Source organism: Suillus bovinus (assembly GCF_016758785.1).
Source record: "Suillus bovinus strain UH-Sbo-P2 chromosome Unknown EDB93scaffold_347, whole genome shotgun sequence".
NCBI lineage: Eukaryota > Fungi > Basidiomycota > Agaricomycetes > Boletales > Suillaceae > Suillus > Suillus bovinus.
The window spans coordinates 1-16,359 of record NW_024542403.1 but is presented as its reverse complement, the minus strand read 5'-3'; the positions used below and the strand labels follow the sequence as shown (position 1 = coordinate 16,359).

At 43.6% G+C, this 16,359-nt stretch overlaps 3 protein-coding genes across 3 annotated transcripts; all 3 read left to right on the top strand.

Annotated features, from left to right (window-relative positions):
* Positions 1-35: 35 nt before the first annotated feature.
* On the top strand, positions 36-536 carry EDB93DRAFT_1098389 (uncharacterized protein; the record flags this gene model as incomplete). The annotated part of the gene is made up of 2 exons (XM_041446891.1): positions 36-143; positions 216-536. Coding segments are annotated over 2 exons (429 nt in total), but the record flags the coding sequence as incomplete, so codon positions are not given.
* Positions 537-10,336: 9,800 nt separating this feature from the next.
* Positions 10,337-10,857, top strand: EDB93DRAFT_1110498 (uncharacterized protein; the record flags this gene model as incomplete). The annotated part of the gene is made up of 4 exons (XM_041448040.1): positions 10,337-10,490; positions 10,591-10,637; positions 10,695-10,787; positions 10,831-10,857. 4 exons carry the CDS (start codon positions 10,337-10,339, stop codon positions 10,855-10,857), a joined length of 321 nt encoding a protein of 106 aa, XP_041300570.1.
* Positions 10,858-13,384: 2,527 nt separating this feature from the next.
* On the top strand, positions 13,385-14,652 carry EDB93DRAFT_1110497 (uncharacterized protein; the record flags this gene model as incomplete). Its single annotated transcript, XM_041448039.1, has 6 exons — positions 13,385-13,467; positions 13,520-13,540; positions 13,564-13,673; positions 14,126-14,221; positions 14,351-14,491; positions 14,597-14,652. The coding sequence occupies 6 exons, from the start codon at positions 13,385-13,387 to the stop codon at positions 14,650-14,652; spliced, it is 507 nt and encodes a 168-aa protein (XP_041300569.1).
* Between the last annotated feature and the right edge of the window lie 1,707 nt (positions 14,653-16,359).

Genomic DNA, 16,359 nt, shown 5'->3' with positions numbered 1-16,359 from the left:
CTGCAAAGCTTCTCTATTGGCTCAGTTGACCAGATTGTCCACCGGCTATTCAAGAGTGCAAAGTCCTGTTTGACAGAATGTATGCTCCCAAGAGCACTACAAGCCTCGACAAAGAACTTGCTGAAGATCCTTTGGACGACAGTGTTCAGGTTCCCTCCTCTGCTTTACCTGCTGCCATACCCAAAGACTTATACATGCTTATCAAACGACGGAAGGCGATATTGCATGCAAGACTAAGATTTGATGGTATTATTTACAGCAGAGCTTCTACGCATGTTGGGAATAGTCAAGTCCTTTTTTACCCTCAGGGTGACCGGTTGTCATCTCCTGTCCCTGGCAGCATCCAACATATCTATGCTATGCCCACAGGTGAACTGGTATTTGCTGTACACAGACAGCTCTCACTGTATTGTCATGACCACACTATTGACCCTTTTGCTGTCTATCCCAATTTTCCTGCAAAATTGTATTCATCAAGCTTTAGCAGTTCTTTAGAAACTGTCAAGGTATCTTGGGTCATTAGTCACTTTGCTTGATGGCAGATTTCGAGTGATCATGTTGTCATACTAACTCTATGTTGTGTAAGTACAGTTATTCCTAAAATCATCCTCAGTGTCTGATTGCTATCAAACAGGATTGATCTTAGTACCCTGTTGTGATAGTCGAAATTTTGTATACCTGTCCTGGCTCTACAATTATAGATTAGTCAACATTTTCATTCATCCCACTTCTCCAGTATCATCTAAGTTCATCACGCTGACGCAACCTAATTCAGTGTACTGCTTTGTTTCAGCCGCCACTCCATCATCCCTCAGCGATAATCTATTTCCGCCTAGAGCCCACTGCGACTCATCCTTTGCAATCTGAACCTGACCCAGGCGGGCAACAGATGGGCAATGAGCGGACGATTCATTTTGTCTGTGAACGAAACTTAAAGTTTACTCATCACATTTTGTCGCTGGCATAAACTTCAAATTTTCAGGGGCATCTAATTGTTTGACAAAACTTAATACATTGACAAGCATGTAGTGACAGACTAAACTTCAAGTTTTGTCCAACATTTCACGTGACAATTAAACTTCAAATTTAAGCAGACACTGAAAATCCGATTATATTTCAAATTTTCATTGACATATGATTGGTGGGAAAATAGTTGTGGATGCTTCATATTTTAGATTTTGCACAAAACACTGCCGAAATTTGAAGTTATGTACCCATCTTTGTGTTAGTTTAAACTTCAAATATTTTCTTTGCATTTTGTACATCATATAAACCACTCCTAAATATCAATAACCCCGATGTGTCATGCAGTGCCACCTATAGTGGATATTCCTCTCCCACAGGGTAAACTTTGTTTTGGCGGTGGGTAAATCCGGCATTGGTTGCAACTTCCTGAGTTCTACTTCATTCCTCAATTATCCTTCACTGAGTGAGTTTACATCCCTCTCCTTTGACTCAGAAGTGAGATTCTTTTCTTATTCCTCAGTCTACCAAAGATCATGCTTTCCCCATGGCACTGTCAAATCAGACAAGTCGTATAGGATCATTCGGGCCTTAGTCTCTTCTTTGTGCGCTGTCTTAGTGTTTTTGCCATCATTTACATCAACTTACGAAATACACTTCAATCTATGTTTTGTCGTGGTGTGCTAACTAAGTATTAGTACGACACAAGTTCAATCACTCTGAGACTCGCATGCCCTCTTCAACCTTGGCTGGCCACTTCTGCTGAAGACTGATAATGACACTGTCTACGGACTCTTCTGCGAATCCTGGTTGGTGACCTCAATTTCTAGCACTTAGTGCAATCATACCAGCTGGCAAGATATCCTGCTGGCATAACAATATGAATTTCAAAGAATGATATTCAGCACATAAAAGCCAGCCATCTTCCTATGATTAGTTTCTGATCCCACCCACATCACACAAGAATCAAACAATGTGTTTCTCCTCTGCAATTATCCTTGCTGTCGTTGCTTCTTTATCATCATCAATTTCCACCATGCCCGCTGATGCATTTATTATTCTGTGTCCCGCTTATTGCAACCATGACTTGTATTGCTATATATGCAATAAGGGGTATTGTGTGAGGATCAATGATTTGATAACATGACTCACCTGCATGGCAGAACTTTTTCTTCTTCTGTTCATCCTGAGTGAGTTGTGTTTCTGCTTTCAAATCGCTGCAGTATGGCCATTGGCACTAACACGCGATTTATAAGTGATTTGTAAAGTCAACCAATGCACTGTCAGGAAAATCATTGGTTGAGTTAGCGTGATATTTAGTCAATCAGGAAATGAGCACTTGAGCTTCGGATTGACAGTTATAAATACTAAATGTTTTCATTTATTAGGGTCATCAAGAATGATTAGCTTCGAATGAATGCCTGAATTATTTTCTTGTATGTGTAAGAACCTGGCAATAAAAAAGTAAGTTTCATCATAGTATGAACCAGGATACAAGGGGGGATGCTATAGAGAGTGTAGAAACATGTCAGAGATTGAAGAAATGTATGAGAGACTCAGAGGACTGGAAAGACATGCAATGAAAGACATGTCGACGAGAAAGAAAAACAGATGCAAAGTCGGAGGGTACTGTGGATATGAGCAAGAGATCATGATGATAGATATAATAATTATGAATTGTTGTTTATGAGAGAAAAATGAATCGAAGACCTTCAGCAAAAGTAAAATGAAAACAGAACAGAACAGAAGGTATCACTCACTCGTCTGACCCTTGAACTAATCCCAATCTTAACTTCGACTTTGATTTTGACACTGCCCACAAGGGACTTACAATCGCACATGGAGGTTCAGCAATAAGCAAGGATATCATGGAGCAGCTCCATAGAGTGCGGAGTTGGTGGGTTTCTGGTCTTGGAGTGGCCCGAGTAGGAAAGGAAAACGGAAAGATGGGATCATTTTCTTCAGATCTCGAGCTTGAGGAGTGGGACTGGCTGCTTGAAAAGAATTGAGACACAGGGCATCAGAGTCAGTGCATGCACAGAGGAGGCTTTTCGGGGACTATTGGTGAGATAGGGTGGATATCTCGGGCTAGCGCAAAGAAAGGATGGATTTGTCCTTGTACTAGTTGAACCATACTTTTTCGGATAGGTAAGGTAGGCTCTTTCTCCTCTTCTTCGAAGGTATTGAGCTGTTCAATGTCGCTTGGAAGACGCCCGCTGGGAGAAGGATGCAACTGTATCATCAATGCAAGTTACACAATGGCCCACCACACCGTGGCAAGACAGCAGCAAAATGCATACCTCTGCTTTGATTTTTGCTAAAATCAGTGTTATGAATCACATGTACAAATCCATGTGATAAGCCAGTACTATGTATAAATGAGGACAATCTTACCAAAGTTCAATTCATCAACAGAATTTCCCTGGCGACCCAGGAGGGATTTTCAATCGCTCCACACCAAATTTCCAACAGACCTTGCTTGATAATCTGCTGGTATTGCAGATATCATCTGTTTGAATGCGGCACAACTATACACTGGCAAGAAGGATTTCAGGCACCTTCAGAGCTTGGACCTGGCATTGTCAAGGGATTCCCATGGATCAGCAATTGACGAGTTCCTCCTGAAATCAGAATGCATACTCATAACCACGAGAAACATTATTGAACATATAGAAGAAGGATGTCCACTAACCCCCTTCATATTTGATCCCATATCACATCCTCACTCACAATGATGTTTATTCTCTGCAATGGTGCTTGCCTGTTGGTGCTGCTTTAGCATCATTAATCTCTGCCACACCCATTAGCACTGACACTGAGAAATGTGGCTTCTTTTGTTTCGTTGATCAGCAATGTAACACTTGTCTGGAGTCTGAATATCTGTGGGTTTGCGTGAGTATCAGTATTTTTCCTGGATTTGATAGCCTGACTCACCTGCATGGCAGATCTTTCCTTTCTGCCATATGAGTTGTGTTTCTGCTTTCACATCATAGTTGGCACTGACGTGCAAGTTAAAATTACTGGTGATTGGTCGAGTTGATCAAGCCCCTTCAGTGACAAATTCCATATTATACGGGTCACCCGACCTACATAATATCCCATATAAGACGGGCCAGCGGACTATGGGCCGATGTTATGTATATCCCCGATGTTGACAGATGGGTCGGGAGGGATATTATTTCCGATGGAGACGGGTGGGCCCATCTATGCTGATATTATATATATCCTTGAAGATGTCGGGTGGGCCGATGTAATGGTTTATTGTATAGATGGGTGGGCCGACGTACAGGAAGTATTTTGTACACGGGTGGGCCGAGGGAGTGGTGGAATATGTATTATATAGACAGGTGGGCCGACATACTGGAATTATTTTGTAGATGGATGGGCCGAGGGAGTGGTGGAATATTCATTATATAGATGGGTGGGCCGATGGAGGGGGATGTTATATAGACGGGTGGGCCGAGGTAGTGAGATATCTGTCTGACATTCATGGATTACCGAGTCCCAGATGCCCAAAAACCGAATCCCATTGTGCAACATCCATTCCAGACACCCGAACACCCCAAGCTCGAGACTTGAAACTGGAAACTGGTGAAAATGTGTGAAATTTCTATTTCCTTACACCAAACACATGAACACCTGAACACCCAAAGCCTGAAGCTTAAAAGTCCAGTTATAAAATCACCGAGTGCCAAGTCCTGATAGACCCAAAGCCTGAGACCCAAAATCCAAAGCCCGGAACCCAAAAACATGTATGCAAAATGTCCATTTTTCATTCATTGCAGAAATCACCGAGTGTTACAAGAACATCTAGACGCTTGGGCCCCTACCATTTTTCTCCTCATCCTTCTCGTATCAGCCCTAGCATCATACCCTTACTCCGACCTCACCCTCATTATCCTTGTCATCCTCGCATTCCCTTTCGCCCTCTATCTGTCGCTTCAGCAGAGCCAGTACATCTTGCCAGATCCTTTCGCTGACGAAGCATACCCATGCTCCGTTCCACCACCTGACTGATCCTGTGGACAGTCCCCTTTCCCTTACCGTCCGGACGGTAACCTATGATATGATGCACAACGCATCCCCTTTGCCCTTTTCCCTTTCTTGATCTCTGACTCGGTACGCAGTTGCACATGCGACTTATACTTAGCTCCGCAGCTGCACGATCGTGCCCCTGCGCGTTTCACTTCTTATTTCGACCTTTGACTCACTTTCTTATCCAGCACGTTCTGCCTCGCCCGTGTCTCAACGCGAACGTGCTTTCCTTTTATGGTTATACCCTTTACCATTTGCCTCTCTTGGTAGTACAAGTTATCACCCACTAATACGCCTCCTGTCCTCTATATAAACTCGCTACCATGTATTATATTCCCTAACTTGAATCTACTTGGTTCTTGACCTCCTACTCTCACCAGAGTGATCTCTTCTGCCTAGCCAGCAGTCTATATTCTATCTTCTTATCTGCTCTTCGTGGATAAGCCTATAGTCTCAATCTTTACTCATCGACGATGTCGATGAGCAAAGCCCCTGTTAACTAGTTGGACTTCCGTCCTTCTAATTAACGACAATCTTACGATTAACCTTCGGGTGTCATAAGCCTTGGCAGATACAGCTCATCGTCTAGCATCTGCTTGACGTAAGCTACCCGATTTGGACATAGGCGTCAAATCTTACTTGCCGAAGCCTCGCCAAGTAAGACCCCTAACCTTGGGCTAGCCCAAGGACATCCTCGACCGTTGACGACACACGCTCTGTTTGAGCATCGCCAACAGATACCATCCAAGTCGTAACACCGAGTGTCAAGTGACAAAACACGAAACTCGAGACCCAGTACACAAATCACCAAGTGCTGAGTGCCGAGCCCTGAGCCCCAACGTCCGAAGCCCAAAACCCAAAGCATGACACCCAAAAATATGTATATAACATATCCATATTTCCCTCACTGCACAAATCACCAAGTGTCGAGTATTGAAACCCAAAACTTGAGACCCAGTACACAAATCACCAAGTGCTGAGTGTTGAGTGCCGAGGCCCGACATCCAAAGGCTGAAACCCAAAGGCTGAAACCCAAAGATATGTATACAACATATCCATATTTCCCTCACTGCACAAATCACCTGAGTGTCAAGTGCTGAAACCCGAAACTCAACACCTGGTACACGTGACTACAACTGGACATGAATTCTGTATTTGTATGTATTATCCATTGATGTAGGGTTCAAATAACTTGGGAATTGTATTGACTACCAAGGGTCGGGACTCGGGACTCGCTAGTCAATATAGGAAAATGATAATGAGAAAATGAAAATTATTATTATGGTTAACTTTCTTAATGAAGGTTGTAGTCCAAGTCTATGTGAGTGTATTGGTGGTCCTACCAAGTATTGGTACTCAGTGTAGTGATGGTTGTGGTGCTGGGCTCAGAACCACTGATTTTCATACTCATGTCATTCTTGTCAATTGGAGATTATTTGAAGACTATGTTAAATGTTAGTCAGTGTCGAGTATGATAATGAATGTATAGTCATACCTCAGTCTGAGAACAAATAGACTGAGGTAGGATGATGCAGGTATGAGGATTATATATTTGTCTGGCATGTTAGCAATGATGTAAAGATGAGGCATGCATTTGTACATGTGTGCAGTAAGTGAGCATAAAGATAAAAGAATGAATATCAATAGCGAGACTTGCACATTATGTTGAGATATCCAACATGACAAGCCTGTGATGGGATCAGAGACCTGGAATAACACCCATATATGTCCATTATAATAGCCCTAATAGTTTAGAAAGATACATGAAGGATTGATGTAATGACAGGCATATGTGTGAAATGTGACAATAGACATATTTTTACAAAGTCGCATTTATAGATGATTCAGGCCAAAGATTTCATTAAAAATATGTAGGATAGATTGTAAACTACCTAAGGAACCCATACTGCCTACTCCCTTGAGGGTAGGGGGTGGGTGGAAGGGACATAGTGAAAACATGAGTTGACTCAGCATTAAAGTCCTATTATTGCTTCCCTGACCATTTTCGATGCTTTGGGTCTTTGAAGTTTCCCACACTCCATTTCTTATCTATTTCACTTCCTCAGTACTCAATTCTTGGTGGATTTGTCTGTAAATTTATGTCTATGATACTTAATATATTTTAAATGTACTCCAGGTTTCTGATCATGAAGATTCAATGTTTTGAAGGTATGGGCCCCTTATCAGGAGAAATGGCAAGTATGCACACTAGCTCACAAACTCCAGCCTATTGTGAGCTGATCTTGGTCATCAGAGGCAATAATATAAGCTATGCTCATTATATATTAAAAGGTTGGATCATGGATGCAAGGGCAAGATACTGAAAATCGTGAAAAATGTCAAAAGTGCAATGGTCTATGCTTACATGTAATAACACTGTCTGTAATATTCAATAATGTGAAAACGAGTAAATATGCACCAGTGGGGATAGATACAACTAGACAGGACATAGGAAGGATGAGTCCAATGCAAAAACATTGGGTGCGAAACTTTCAGGCCGGGGTCGGGCGTCGGGATCAGGATCGGAATGTCAGGGATGCGTCGGACAAATACTGTTTAATGTGAGTATCAAAAACACAGGTTTTGAGCCCAGTGCCGCAACTATCATTACACCAGGTACTGAGTACCAGAACCAAGTACTGAGTACTGATTTCTAAGTACCGAGTACCAAGTAATGAAATAACCAATTGACAAGAAAAGACTACCAATACACTCACCTTGACTTGGACTAAAACTTTCATTTTTCATTCTCGCCAATGTTTCAGATTTCTTTAGCTTATATCTTGGTCAAATGATAACCAATGGACAAGAAAAGACTACCAATACACTTACCTAGACTCGGACAACAACTTCCATGTTTCATTATCTTTGCGTATTGCACACCGTGTTTTGGGTTTTGGCACTCAACACTCAGTGATTTGTGCAATGTGTAAAAAATGGAAATATTGCATACATGTTTTCAGGTTTTGGGCTTTGGGATTTGGGCTTCAGATATCGGGATTTGGGCCTTGGCACTTGGCACTCTGCACTTGGTGATTTGTGTACCGGGTCTCAAGTTTTGGGTTTTGGTACTCGACACTCAGTGAGTTGTGCAATGAGGGAAAAATGGATATGTTGCATACATATTATCAGGTTTCAGGCTTCGGGTTTGGGGCTTCGGATGTCAGGTTTTGGGCCTTGGACATCGGAGCTCAGGCCTCAGCACTCAGCACTTGGTGATTTGTGTACCAGGTGTCGAGTTTTGGGTTTCGGTACTTGACACTCCATGATTTGTGCAATGAGGGAAATATGGATATGTTATATACATATTTTTGGGTGTCATGCTTCAGGTTTCAGGCTTCGGACATCGGGCCTCGGCACTCAGCACTCAGCACTTGGTGATTTGTGTACCAGGTGTCGAGTTTCGGGTTTCAGTACTTGACACTTGGTGATTGGTGCAGTGAGGAAAATATGGATATGCTATATCCATATTTTCGGGTTTTGGGCTTCAGACATTGGGGTTCGGGCCTTGGCACTTGGCACTTGGTGATTTTTGTACCGTGCTTTGAGTTTCGGGTTTGGGCACTCGACACTCAGTGATTTGTGCAGTGAGGGAAATATGGATATGTTATATACATATTTTCGAGTGTCATGCTTTGGGTTTCGGCCTTCGGACATCAGGCTTCGGCACTCAGCACTCGGCACTTGGTGATTTGTGTACCAGGTGTCAAGTTTTGGGTTTCAGTACTCGACACTCGGTGATTTGTGCAATGAGTGAAATATTGATATGTTGTATACATATTTTCGGGTTTCAGGCTTTGGGTTTCAGGCTTTGGACATCGGGGCGTGGGCCTCGGCACTTGGCACTTGGTGATTTGTGTACCAGGTGTCAAGTTTCGGGTTTCAGTACTCGACACCTGGTGATTTGTGCAGTGAGGGAAATATGAATATGTTGTATACATATTTTTGGGTTTCGGGGTTCGGGGTTCGGGCCTCGGCACTTGGCATTTGATGATTTGTTTAATGTAAATGAAAAATGGGCATGTTGCATGCCAGGTTTCAAGTTTTGGGTTTTGGCACTCGACACTCGGTGATTTGTGCAATGACTGAAAAATGGATATGTTATATACATGTTTTCAAATTTCGGACTTTGGGGTTTGGCCCTCAGTACTCGGTACTTGGTGATTTGTGTACTGGGTCTCGAGTTTCGTGTTTTGTCACTTGACACTCGGTGATTTCTGCAATGAATGAAAAATGGACATTTTGCATACATGTTTTTGGGTTCCGGGCTTTGGATTTTGGGTCTCAGGCTTTGGGTCTATCAGGACTTGGCACTCGGTGATTTTATAACTGGACTTTTAAGCTTCAGGCTTTGGGTGTTCAGGTGTTCATGTGTTTGGTGTAAGGAAATAGAAATTTCACACATTTTCACCAGTTTCCAGTTTCAAGTCTCGAGCTTGGGGTGTTCGGGTGTCTGGAATGGATGTTGCACAATGGGATTCGGTTTTTGGGCATCTGGGACTCGGTAATCCATGAATGTCAGACAGATATCTCACTACCTCGGCCCACCCGTCTATATAACATCCCCCTCCATCGGCCCACCCATCTATATAATGAATATTCCACCACTCCCTCGGCCCATCCATCTACAAAATAATTCCAGTATGTCGGCCCACCTGTCTATATAATACATATTCCACCACTCCCTCGGCCCACCCGTGTACAAAATACTTCCTGTACGTCGGCCCACCCATCTATACAATAAACCATTACATAGGCCCACCCGACATCTTCAAGGATATATATAATATCAGCATAGATGGGCCCACCCGTCTCCATCGGAAATAATATCCCTCCCGGCCCATCTGTCAACATCGGGGATATACATAACATCGGCCCATAGTCCGCTGGCCCGTCTTATATGGGATATTATGTAGGTCGGGTGACCCGTATAATACCGAAATATCTCACTTTAATATGTGGTTGATCGATGAAATCATCGGTCCATATTGGAGTTGACATAGAATTTTTGCTCAATTAGGTGCCCATAGTAACGACACCAAAAGGAGGGTGCAGGTCAGTCCGCGGCACCGCACATCAGTGTGACATAGTTGTCAGACCTAATAAAAAAACACCTGGGTCCCATACACTGTGGTACTACAGCGCCACATACTATTCCTACTTGGAATGGAATTGATGAATTTCAAGGAGCCTTGTATTATTTCAACTTCTCATACTCAGGTGCACACTCACATGAGCGTCAGGGTAATGCTAGTGCAGACATATGTCAAGATTTCGTGGTGCGTGTACGAATTGAACTATCTCAAAGTCTAGATTTCAAAAAGAAGAAAAGGTAACAATGGTTCAAGGAAGCACTACATGTGTTATATCTTCAGCTGCCGCAGAGAAAACCCACTTCAAGTCGCCTTTCCCTGATGATACCCCTATCGAAGACCTAGATTTCCACAATAATTCAACGCCTCTGGCCCTTCTCCTGCAACTGCAAATCTCAGGTGGGACACAACACATGAAGATGTTCAATAAGGAACTCCACAGCAGGTTTGGGCTGGAAGGATTTTGTTTAGACATTTAGACATTGTAAATACCACACAGTGCTTGACATTGGTTGTGGTAAACTAATCGTCAAAGGTAGAGTCAAGGTAGGACTGGTATTCATTGTCTGATGGCTGGGTCTGATTGTTGCAATATACGCCCAGATAAAGCAACACCAAGAAATCAGTCACTTCGAAAAAGATGGGATCATGTTCAAAGACAGCTCCAAGCTTTCAGCAGATGCCATTGTCAATGATGTAATTGGTAGTTTCTTGTCGATATTTCTTATGCACATTGCAGTACCACAAGAAGTCTTCTTGGCAATGAGATTACAGATCGACTTTTTCCACCTGGGATGCTCAGCCTCAACTCAAAGGGAGAATTAAATCAGACATATCGACCCTCTGGATATCGGTCCATTTGTAGTCTCACATCTCTGCAGTAAGCACCTGGTGGGCTACTTTCTCTGTCCATCTATATATATCTCTTGATGAATGCGACGATACAGGGTCTGCAGATTGTTGCAAGAGAGCTTGATATAGCATGACAAAAAGGGTATCACTGTTATATCTACATCACATCTCAGGAACACTTATACTATCAGCATCATGAAGACCAACCATGCAGAACAAGAGCTCTCCCTGTGCCACATATGTATTTATTCCAGCAACTGATACAAAGGCATCCACGAGACTCCCATGTTGGTGGAGAAGGGCTCGTATTGAACTCAAATATGTTCCCATCTCATAAAACGTCAAACTGGGTTGAGGTAGAGACTTTAATTTGAACAAAATTGGTACTAGTATGATCATGTACGTCTATTTGACCTTCGACGGTCAAAAGGAACTTGGTCATAGACCTTGCTGGCCACATGCTGGCATTTATTGTAGATGGTGCATCCTGAATCATTTGGAGGCACATCCACGCAACAACAATTCCAGAGAACAATATAAAAGCCAGCCATCTTCATACTATTGCCTTCAGAATTACCTGATCCTAGGAAACTGCGTGGGTATGGGTACCACTGGGGTACAGGTACGGGTCTGAGGTCATGATACCCCTACCCCTACCCGTACCCACGCTGCAGGTATCAGTCACAATGGGTGCCAAATGGATGCCAAACATGTGCTAGTAAAATTCAACTACATAAATACGAAACTATACAGCTGCCAACTGTCAAACTCTAAAAACAAATATAAAATCATACCACGCCACCCGCAAACCTTTGTCACCCACTAGTGCTGCCCATCATGCAGCTCAGCTTTGCAGCCACAGCGAAACACGTCATCAAAATGACTGGAAAGGTGAGAGCCGCTCTAGAAGAAAAGAGTTTAAAAATGTCATCAAAGAAGCAGAAAAACGATGGTGGTGGAGATAGCACAAACACACACCTTAAGAAGGCAAAAAATAACCTGCAGGCTGGTAATACTCCCACCGGCAGTGTATGGTCTGCAGACGAAGATGAGCTGGTCGAAAAAAATAGCTCTGTCACAGCTTCACGGACAGTGTCCATGTCTCCATGTCCAGACTCAGTCTCGAGTTGGCATGCCCTGGTGCACACCGAGGAGGAAGAGAACTCAATGAATGAAGACAAAACTGAGACCGGTAGCAATGTATCACAGGCTGAGGTGGAAGCCGACGAGACTGCGGAAGATGAGCTTGGTATGTGCAGCAGCCTTGATGTGAACATTACATTAATTGAGTACCAAACAGCACACTTAATGAAGGACTGGAACTCACCAGTCTATGCATTCTTCAATCCAACACCACAGATTACCGAACTTGATGGGCACCATGCCCATAACTTCAAGTACCAAGCCAGGAATTGCAAGACCAAAGTGCGACAATACCTTGACAAAGGTGATGCATGCTCCACCGGTAACATGCGGAAGCATGTGCATTCATGCTGGGGCGATGAAGTGTTGAAAGCTGCGGATGAGGCCAAGGATGCCAACGAGGTGCGCGAAAATATAGTTGGTAGTTTCCTGCGAAATGGATCGATCACTGTGTCATTCAAGCATAAGGGTAAAGGGAAAGTTACATACTCGCACCATCAACATACACGTGCAGAAACACGGTACGAACAAAGTCTTATCTGAGTCTTGGACTGAAACATCTGCCTTCAGGGCCGAAATAGTGAGCTGGGTGTCTGAGAGCCTGCATCCATTCAATATTGTCAAGGACCGTGCATTTCAGTCACTGATGAAGACAGGGAGACCGGAATATTACATACCTTCTGCCTCCACTGTTTCGCGTGATGTGCGATAAGTATTTGTGCGAACTCAACAGTGTGTTGCTACAATGTTACAGGTAAGTATTTATCATTAATAAAAAAAATGAATATTCAAAACACACCAGGAATATGACAGTAAAATAAACTTTACTACTGATGGTTGGTCATCGCCCAACCATCGTGCATTGGTCGCATTTTTCAGCGCACTTTGAGCACAAGGGGGAACCACTAAGCATCCCATTAGACGTTGTTGAAGTGGGCATTGGCGAAGAGGAAGCAATGAATGAGGGTTGGGACAGAGTCCAAGTAGATTAGTATTACATTTGTTGTCACAATTCATTACAATGCTCTTTGTAGTGACCCGTGGGTATACCCCTTGTGGGTAATACCCCGGGTCCGTTTGGCTGATACCCGCAAGCAAACCCATACTCGCACCACGGGTATGGGTATATCTCCGGGTATGAGTACGGGTCTGACTGCACACACCCATGGGTTTACCCATGCAGTTCCCTACCTGATCCCATACACACAAGTCACAAACAATGCATTTCGCCTCTGGAATCGTCCTTGCTGTCATTAGTAGTTTAGCATTATCAATCTCTGCCATGCCTACTACTGGTGATGCAGCAAGCACTGATCACTGTGTCAGGGGTTGCACTCACGACCGACAATGCCAAAATCCACAGTGCACTTGGAATTATTGTGTGAGTACTAGCATTTTCCTGGACCTGATAACATGACTCACCTGCATGACAGACTATTCTGTTTTTTTGCATAGTGAGTCATATTTTTGCTTTTAGCATCGGTGGAGTATGGCCATTGACACTGACGTGCGAGTTACTAGTGATGTGTAGGGTTGATCGACACACATCAGGAACAAAACGGTCCACTTACAGTTCTTTGCATCTGCGTGAGGGAAAAACCACCCGTGCTAACTTAGATGTAAATAGACATAATGGACGTAGTTGTCATTCTATGTATGTAGCAAGGCACAACCAGAAGCAATAGAACTAAGTCTTCGAGTGAACCATAAGCGGAGCCTCGCTTCTTCACCACAACAAATAGTCCACCCTGTACACTTCGTCGACTTAGAAATTTCTTTTCCCCACCCTCCTCTCCCTCTCATCGCACTCTCGCACAATTCTAGTGCCTTGCTAGAAACACCAAACACCTTGGCCCCGAAAGGACAACCATTTACAGACAGCGAGGCATAGTGTTGCGGAAGTCCAGTTTGGTCCAGTTCAGCAACAAATTTTGCAAACGCTGAACCGGATGCCATGAACACATTCATGGCGTCCAGTTCACGTCTGGTTCAGCGTTCAAACATCGAACACATTGTAAATATACTTGATTGTACTATAGCTAGTAGTAAGGATTACTGGTACACTACTGTGAAGCAAGGCCAAGTGAAATTAATGCAAGGCAAGACTAAAGATCAGTTGTCGTCTCATGATCCATGTCAGTAGCTGCATCTGTAGTTACCCCGTTATCCTGGTCTCCTTCACTTTCCTCCTCAGAGCCCTCACTCGTGACCACTGACCTGCTAGCCTTGCATTTGTGCAAGACAGCATTGTTGGGGTCAACAAGCTTGGGTGCAGGACGTGGGATACGAGTTGAGCGACGTGCCTGAGCGGGAAGCACAGGCAGTGGAGTATCATCATTGGGATCATTGTACCATCAGATTTGACTGGCGTCGAGGAGAGTTCCATCTGCACCCAGACCACATTGGTCAGCCATGTTGTGAGGGGGAAAGCTTGAAGAGAGTTGAGCTTACCTTGAATTTGATCCATTTTAACTTCTGTCGAGTTCATGAGTGCCGAACAATTCATGTAGCTACCCTAGAAAAAAAACGACCCGTTAACAAATACATTAGCACTAAACCAAATTAACCAAAGTCTCCATACCTTATCAGGTGCTTCCTTTGTGATGTTTTGGTTAGTGGTAGGCAAATAAACCTTCACGGACCTTGCCAGTGTGGCATGGTCCTTGTGAACTGGATTCCAAGCAAAAAAGTCGCAAGTAATCATGTCATGTTCAGTGTATTGCATGTGTGGGTGATGTCATCTTGTATGTGTGAGTAGCCTAAAATGGAAGCAGTTCAAAAAGGTTTGGACGCATTCGGATGCGTTCAACGTGTTCAAGGAATGCTGAACGCTGAACTGGACCATCGGTCCAGTTCAGCCTATACTCTGATACATTGAACTGGACTGTGGTCCAGTCCATGAAAGGTCCGGTTCGAACCGTGGTTCAGAACTGAACCTCCGCATCACTAGCGAGGTGGCCCACCCACCCTCACAGCTCACCTTTTGTTTCCCCACTAGAACAAACTCCTGTTGGAGCTGGGAGGCGCTGTGCACCTTTGCCTGTAATCTCTCCCCAAATACCCACCATTAAACTTGCAAATAGTGCATCTCACATCCTAGTAGTCAAGTTTAAATGTTAGTCTTTTCATTACCGCGCAAAAGAGACTAGAGTGAACCTCAAAGATTAGTGATAATTATGAGAACTCTTTTACTGCCTTCTAACTTTTTCATAATTATCACAAGTTTTTTTCGCAAATTATTGCTAATGTTATTTAACTTTTTTGCCCCTTATGTGACTTAGCTAATCTTTAGTTCGAACTTGTATACACGAAAACAATTACATTTGATTAAAAAGAGTGTAGATGATGTGGTTTTATCGGAGGGAGCATGAATTATATACTGTATTAGACAGCTTGGAGATCAGCAACATGAACCACCATCAAACACCTACTCGCCCATCCCATCGACTAAAATTCACACATTATAATAGCACAAGGCGCCTATTCTTTGACGACAAAATCAAGGTACACAACCCATTGATCATCCTAGTTGACTCCAGAAAGCTGGCATCGCTATGTCATAGACCTTGTACAACTGTGCATGAGTGATCACCTTTCGTTCTTCAGAATCACTCGCCCATTGCATCCTCCGATCCTACATTCATTTGTAGGAAAGTCGGAGGACCGCTGGATATTCAAAAGCCTCCAACAACCATAAAGTAACTGTTCTGTTGGCGAGTCCAGGATATCTAAAAGATATACAGGGGGCTTGCCTTCATCGGTCCTCGCCGTCGGTGCTGCTGTAGCATCATTAATCCCTGCCACGCCCATCAGCGCTGACGCTGAGAAATGTGGCTTCTTTTGTTTATTCAATCACCAATGCAACACCTGTCCGGAGCCTCAATATCTGCGGGTTTGCGTGAGGATCAGTAGTTTTCCTGTATTTGATAGCCTGACTCACCTGCACGACAGATCTTTCCTTTCTGCCATGTGAGTCATGTTTCTGCTTTCACATTAATGCAGTACATAGCGGTTGGCACTGACGCGCGAGTTAATATTACTAGTGATTGGTCGAGTTGATCGATGAAATCATTGGTCCACTTCCAGCTCTTCACATATTTGTAGTCGACATAGAAAATTCGCTCAATTAGGTGTCCATAGAAACGACGTGTAACGACACAAAAAGGAGGGTGCAGGTCAGTCCATGGCGCAGTCAAGCTTGTGTTATCAGTGTGACGTAGATGGGCTTGTAAAGTATGATGTCGGACCTAATAAAAAAACACCCGGGTCCCGT